The 7,633-nt window shown below is 41.6% G+C and overlaps 1 protein-coding gene across 2 annotated transcripts; it reads right to left on the bottom strand.

The window, feature by feature from the left end:
* Positions 1-223: 223 nt before the first annotated feature.
* Positions 224-7,292, bottom strand: FAM162B (family with sequence similarity 162 member B). 2 transcript variants are annotated; one of them, XM_040474469.1, is made up of 4 exons: positions 7,102-7,292; positions 6,824-6,932; positions 3,362-3,470; positions 224-397 (listed from the first exon to the last, which is right to left on the bottom strand). In XM_040474469.1, exons 1-4 carry the CDS (start codon positions 7,265-7,267, stop codon positions 299-301), a joined length of 483 nt encoding a protein of 160 aa, XP_040330403.1. In that variant the 5' UTR covers positions 7,268-7,292; the 3' UTR covers positions 224-298. The 2 variants fall into 2 exon arrangements, with proteins under 2 accessions (XP_040330403.1, XP_040330402.1); XM_040474468.1 differs by having other exon boundaries at positions 6,824-6,935.
* Between the last annotated feature and the right edge of the window lie 341 nt (positions 7,293-7,633).

Raw genomic sequence — 7,633 nt, forward strand, 5'->3', positions numbered from 1 at the left:
GGCAGAAAGGAGGTTTCTGGGGTACTACTTGTGTTCTGCATCCTGACCTGAGCAGTGATTATGCAGGTGTGTCCATTATGTAAATATATATCAGACTGTATACACTTTTGTGCACTTTTCTGAATATAGTTATACTTCAATACAAATTTTCCTAAAGAGTAAAAATAAAAAAGACTTTGTGCTTCTTTGCACCAAATAAAACCATGGCAATTATCTTCTTAAATATTCTGTTTTATCTATCTTTATTGTTTTTGATAATAGCAATGATATTCTGATTAACACTTTGTTACTTTGAGTTTCATTTAGCCTTAGCCTGTTCAGCCAATGCAGCTTCTTTACGCCACTTAGCTTTCTTTGCCAGATTCCAACTTGTTAAGGACTCGTGTCGTTCTGCAGCCTAAAAAATACACAACAAGAAAAATTAAATAAGTAAATAAATAACAAAGCAATGTGACTCTCTGGAAAAATTTGTGTTTTAGATAGACATACACAGGAGATACTACTCTGTGAAAAGGAGAAGAGTGACTTAAAACGTCTGTCACAAATAGTATCCAAGAAAAATGATCCTCTGGTATAGAAAAAAAATTATTTAAGTTGCTGGACTTCTACTCAACAGGACAGCTGATGTCAGAAATCTGCCCTGACCCTCTCTTGGCACACAAAGACATATTTTGGGGCAAAAAATAACAAAAATATTTTCAAGTGCTTACACTCAAAAATCAATAAAGGTAAATCCTCAGGTACCAGGAATGGAAAAAACTAAAAAGGCATGAACTGGTGGGAAATAAGAAGGATTGAAGCAGGATGGGAAGGAATGGTTTCAGGAAGAGGACATTAGGGAAAAATATTGGTTTTAACAGCTGTGAGCTGGAAGTTTAATCTCTACACCAACAGGTGAGTCTAGAGTTTGGATCTGGAGTTGGAAGTATCAGGTACACCAATGAAGTGACTAAAATTCCTCTCACTAGCCCAAGGAACTAGCAAGGAAACTAAGCATTTATCTGGGGCAGCGGTGGAGGTGGGGGTGGAGGGGTGGGCGGGGATCACCTGTGAAAAGAAAAGCTGATCAGCATCATAATTAGGAGGCAAGAACTCTAGCTAGAAAATGGATCTGAGAAAATAATCTAAGTGCAGTACAGAGACACAGATAACAAAAAAGTAGAAAAGACGGTTAAGAGACTTGGAGAATAGAATTAGAAGTTCCAACACACATTCATGATAGGTAGAGAGAATAGACAGAATGGGTGAAGGGTCTGTATTTGAAGTTATGACAGCTTATACTTTTTCAGAATTGAGGCCAGCTATAGATCCTCAGCCTGAAAAGCACACGAAGTCCTTAGCAGAATAATTAAAAAAAATAATAGATATTGATGAATGCCTAATTTGCACCTCACATTTAATATATCCAAAGTACAGGACTTGGTGTATTTTGCCTCTTGTGCCTACCAGTTCTTTCCCCAGCCATCACCCATCTCCAGCGGCACCATCCACCTAGTTGCTCAAGTCAAAAACCCAGGCTTTTCTTTCTTCCCTTTTCTTGTCTTTTCCCATATCAAATTTACCACAAAGTTCTATCCTTCCTACTCCCACAAATATTATTTCAAATTGCTAACCTTTTCTTCACCTCCAACTATCACAATCTCATTTAAGATATATGCATTAGTTATTTAATCAGATCAGGGTGATATCAGGATAGATGGTGAGGAGTGGTCCAATGGCAGGTATATTTTATTTTTAATTTTTTTAATGTTTATTTTTGAGAGAGAAAGAGACAGGGCATGAGCTGAAGAGGGGCAGAGAGAGAGGGTGACACAGACTCCAAAGCAGGCTCCAGTCTCTGAACTATCAGCACAGAGCCCGATGCAGAGCTGGAACTCATGAACCATGAGATCATGACCTGAGCTGAAGTCGGACGCTTAACCAACTGAGCGCCCCCGGTAGCTATATTTTAAAGTGGAGTCAACAAGATTGCTGATGTATAATGGCTTATTCATGAACAGCTAGAAAGATGACAAAATAGTGAGCACCTGGGCAAGGCCATTTTGGAGGGGGTGGTCACAAAAGGTCTCTGATGAAAATGAGAATAAGCTAGCTATGGCAAGGCCAGGGGAAGGAAGGAAAGCCTAGTGAAGAGAAAGGGCTTGGTATATTAAAAAAATAGAAACGAACTACTGTAGATGGGGCATAACAAAGAGAAGACGTTATGAAACAAGGAGGGTCCAGACAGTATCCGCCTCCAGTCTGTCATCAAGGAGCTAGAGAATCATCAACTTGGTGGACAGTTATTTTATCTAGAATAGGTTATAAAGAAGAGATGACCAAATTTCTTCATTTCCGTGTTTGAATACTTAAGAAATATTTAAGAAATTTGCCATTTGATGAGAATAATTTCAAAGCACAAGTTCTCTGCCAAGCTAATAGAAATGAAAGGATATGTATATAACATCAGTAAGCTAACAGTCCTCAGGCCCTATGTGAATTACTGGGCTCCGATACTCTCAAAAACCTGAAAAGTAATGATAGGCAGAATCACAGCAATAGGCACAATGGTAATTGGCTACACACTCCCAGAGAGCGAAGAAGTATAGATCCAAGCAAACTCTTCCGTGTGACGAAGTTGTCAAAATCTAGTTCCAACTCTGGCGGCACTATTAGAACATGGTTCATGATCAAAGAAGTTGCAGTCATGCTCTAGTGCATTCAGTTGCAAATGCCCAGTGAAGAGCGACTCTGATAAACTGGAGTGTGTTCAGAGAGCTCAAAATAGAGAAATTAAGACTGGAGAAGAGAAGACTCATGGGGATGTGTTAGTTGTCTCCCAGTATTGGGGGGCTGCTCTTCATGGTAAAAAGTGCTCAGCAGATGGATTTGGGAAAGCAAGAAACAAAATTAGAGAGCAGTCAGCTCTTAATTTCTCTCTAGAAACCACATACAGAAGACGGCAGAGGGCTCACCTACAGGATACCGACAAGCCGGCCTTGAACACTTCCAATGTTTGCATTTCCATTTCAAGATTTTATTCGATAGCTATGATTGAGTTCATGACTTAAGGAATGATCTAGTCTGGATAACTTTCATGCAGCAAACTTCTTGTGCAGATTTTAACCAGGCTATTAACTGTGCTGTTTTTGTTTTTATCTTTTAATTGGAAATGAGCTTTTGTTCCTTCTACCCATGTATTTTGCATTTGTGGACTCAAAAATTTTGTTTCCTGTAGAATAGATATATATGGGCAGCTCAAGGTGTCTAAGATGCAATCGTGCTTACATTAAAAGCACAGCAATAATCCCCAAACTGAGAACAAAGCTCATAATATTGCTTAAAATTCACTAGTCCAGCTTTATTTTAAAGAGATACTCACCCTTTTGGCTGATGCTATCACTGCAAAACAGGCGATAATTGTGAGTCCAATCATTATGTAACAAGCTTTCACCCGAGCTTTGTTTCTTGCAGCATCTATCATTTCTGGCCTAAACCAAGATGTGCATTCTGTTAATCATATTGAAATAATATTATTTTCTGACTGACATGATAGACGATCATTTGTTACGTAAATGTTCCAAAGATGTCTCTGAATGCAAACTGCAGATGTGGAAGACATCCAAATGCTAGCCCATTATGTTACCAATTTCAAATTTACAGGTATATTTCCATTTTAATTAATGTTAGTCACCATGAAACCACAGTGTAGTATATTTAGTTTCTCTTCTTTTATAATGTTTTTTTAACGTTTATTTTTATTTATTTTGAGGGAAAGATAGAGAGTGAGCAGGGAAGGGCAGAGAGAGAGAGGGAGACAGAATCCCAAGTAGGCTCCACACTGTCAGTGCAGAGCCCGATGTAAGGGCTCTAACCCATGAACCGTGAGATCATGCCCTGAGCCAAAATCAAGAGTGAGATGCTGAACTGACTGATCCACCCAGTCTCCCCAGTGTATTTAGTTTCTAATTGCTCAAAATATAACTACTAGAGATTATGGCCTGACTCCCTATCTTTTTTTTTTTTTTTTTCCACAGATCAGGGTAAAGGTAAGAATTTAACCTTATACATGTCTCGAATGACTTGTGTTCATTTGGCCCCTCTGTTATTAAGCGGGCTTCATTTTTAGTTTTAAACAGGTGTTTTTTAAAACTCATTTTCATCATTTTGCTTCCTCTCTAGCCTTCGGATCTCATCTTGCCCCCTCCCATCCTATCCTGATTAAAGAGACTATTACACATTTTGTGAAGATGATTATTAAAGGAAAGGTGTTTCCTTCGTGGCTTTTGCATGAAGTTTTCAAAAGAAGTGATCAAAATTACAAAGATTTGTTGAAGAAAAAGATAAACCATCTTCATTTTCTTATTATTATTCTGAAATTTTAAATACTTACTTGAATACTAGGTAGTCTTATTAATAAAGTTATAGGCAAGTTGTTTAAGATTTTAGCAGTGTTATTTAACAAAGCAGTGTTATGAAAGTAATCATGCCTGTGGGCTTTTTATACTGAAATAAATTTTAACATTTTGGAATAATATGAAGTGGAAGTTTACAGATATACATAATTAAAGAATGATTCTTGAGAATGTGTTCAGCAGTATTCTTTATTATCTAATGTCAAGTTTAAATAGAATGTAGTTGCACTGAAAACAAAATTTAGAAAGACGGGTTGCAATTTTGCTTACAAATGAAAAAAAATTTTTTTAACTTTTCAACCATTTTAAAGAGCACAGAAAACCAATATCTAACTCTTTTCCTTAGATTTTCGACAGATTAATGTACGTTTTAAGATGTTAGTTGTAAACAGGTGAACATATGAAAACATTATTAGATTATATTTGTTGCTGACTTATGTTCCAGATGGAACCTAAAAGATATGATCTTTTTTACCCATCCATCTGGCTTTGATCTGCTATACCAAATTAGTTTAGCTCTGAAAAAAGAAGAAAAACACAGTTATTAAATATCATTAGGGTATGGTATGATGATTATAGTTCATTATTATTATATGCCCATTAATTAATTATATGCCCATTAAGAGCATGCACAGTGAAAGCTGTTTACATTGTAAGTGTAACAGTTTAGGAGGCACAGCCCTCCTAAAACAGCAGTGCCTTGAAATATATATATATATATATATATATATATATATATATATATATAACAGCAAAATGAAAAATATTCAAGTACTTTCATGTTTCTGACCCAAAACTACAATTCCTTTCTTAGGCATCTTATTCAAAGTTAAATTCTCCTGTTTATAACATGTCTTTTGACTATGATCCTGGGGCAATTAAATTATTTCTGTAAAATGGGTCTCTTCACACGTAGAGCTATATTAACGCAATACTGGGTCTACTGTGTTTTGACGAGCATTAGTTTGCACTACTGCAAGTTCTTTACATTTTTTTTTCTTTTTTTAGTTACCAGTTTATTTGTTTCTATTTACTATCAAAGTATTGATTACTCTGTTGTAGCACTAAAACCCAAAATTCCAAAAAATCAAGCATGGTGTTTTAGCTTCTCTGAGGATAATTTCGGCTGTGGGCTAAGTCTGTAGTTTGGAGTCTATAGATTTCAAGGAAAACAATATTTTTTTATAATATTAAGAAATGTCTCTGTGGTTGAATAAATGCTAAATACAGTTTTCAAATTCTGCGTTATTTTCAAATTCCATGTCTATTCCTCATTGAATAATTTGATCCAAGAAAGGGACAAAAATGTTTGAGAATTCATTACTGACTGAACACTTCGCATCACATGTTTTTTTTTCCCATTTATTTGAGATGCTTTTGATAACTAGTAAATAAAAAGTAATAAAAGCGTAGACAAGTACAGCTGAAACTTACGTAACATGTGTTAACTATACTTCAATTAACAAAATGTAAATTTAAATTTAAAAAAGTGTAGTCGATATGAGCAGAACAAGATATAGGCCCAGTTTCCCATTTTCCATTCTAATAGGCATTGCTTACATTATGTAAATATAATATGCAGGACATCTGAAATCCTTATTTGATATTACAGTTCTAGTCTCCCCATTAAAAAAAAAAAAGATCAGCTTAAAAGGTAATAGATTGATTTTATCCTTCCTTCCTCCCCTTTTTTATCCGCTCCCTTGTGAAAACCCTGGAAAGTAACTTGGGCTTGCATGCACTGAAACTGTAGAAAGACGGTTTTTACAGGTTAACTTTACCCTTGGGGTGAAACTGTCAGCTTGAGTTTTATCATTTAAGCGAACCACTGTCTTGGGTTTGGGACGGTGAAGAGGCCAGCGATGCTGGTGTCCCAGAGTCCTAGCCCGAGTAAACCCGGCGCTCCGTGGGCTGCAGAGCCCTGTATAGCAGGTGTCTCCCGCCCCAAGATAGGAGGTCCTATAGATGGGGCTTCCTCCCAGAGACTCTCCAGTCCTCCCGGGAGCCATGATCCTTCCTTGGGTGGAGCAGGGATCTGCTCCGCCGGCAGAATTCCTCTCCCTCTATGGGGACCCCTCAGGAACCCGGGGACGCACTGGCGGACCATGTCTTCCGTGTGGCCTAAGTGCTTCGCTGCCTTGCGACTAGGAGCTCGCTGGGAGCGGGTATCTGGGCGACGCTGCCAGTGCCCACTGAACTTCTGGGTTTTCACTCAACTTCAGCAATCTCCCTGTAAGCTTATGTGCCCACTGTCCAGTCAAGGAACTTGACATTAAACCTCACTACGGGGAGGCTGGGGAGGCACATTCCTTAAGGGGGTAGATGTTGTGGACCAGCGCGGCCTCCTCCGCTCCCAGGAGAGCCCAGGTCCGGACCCGCACCCCTTACAGGCGCAAGACACCAGGCGGCGCGGCACAGGCCACACTTACGGGATCCGAGGCGGGATGTCCTCCATCGTTTTGAAACGTCCGGTCCACAGCAGGATTTTCTTGTCGAATTGCGAAGGCTTGTACTCGGCGGGGACCCGGTGCACCTTCCCTGCTGCGAAAGCGACAGGGGTGGACGGAGGGACCGACAGACCGACGGCACAGTGGCTCAGTGTGCACCCACGCCTCCACCTCCCTCCCTCACCCCAGCCCCGGCTCCACGCCGGCCGCTCCGCATCCCCTCCCTCCCAGGTCGTTCCCAGTCAGGACTCTCCCCGGACCTTGGGGCCCAGAGCCGCTGGGGGCACGGCTGCTACAGTAGCGGGGTAGACCCCGAGGCCGCGGAGGCGCGAGGGCCCGCCACGCGGCTTCTCCGTGCGCTCCCGGGGCGCAACGGAAGATGCGCGCCAGACCGAGGCGCAGGGGGCCCCCGACAGCCGCGAGCATGCTGCGCCCCTTCCCGCGCTCCCAGCAGCCGGCGGAGGACTGCTCAGCTCCCCGGCCCGGCCCGCTCCGCCCCGCCCCGCGTCGCTCCCAGGGGAGACCCCGGGGCGCAGCTGCAGCCTCTGGCACGCGCACACCCGCTCCCGGTCTCCGCCCCCCGGCCGGCGACCTCGAACCGGGGTGCCACGGCCCTGGGGGGACCGATTCCCTCCCGGGCGGGGCCCCGGGGGAGGCCTGCCTCTGCTGAGACTGCTGCCTGCAGCTCGTTTTAAAGGCTTTCTTCGTACCGAGTAGAAACGCGTTGCCATCAGGCTTTCACCCTTTGGTTCCACTGGCTGGCGCCAAGAGAATCAATCTAAACCCTCTCCT

This window comes from Herpailurus yagouaroundi, unplaced genomic scaffold, assembly GCF_014898765.1.
Source record: "Herpailurus yagouaroundi ecotype Mexico unplaced genomic scaffold, PumYag 139, whole genome shotgun sequence".
Taxonomy (NCBI): Eukaryota; Metazoa; Chordata; class Mammalia; order Carnivora; family Felidae; genus Herpailurus; species Herpailurus yagouaroundi.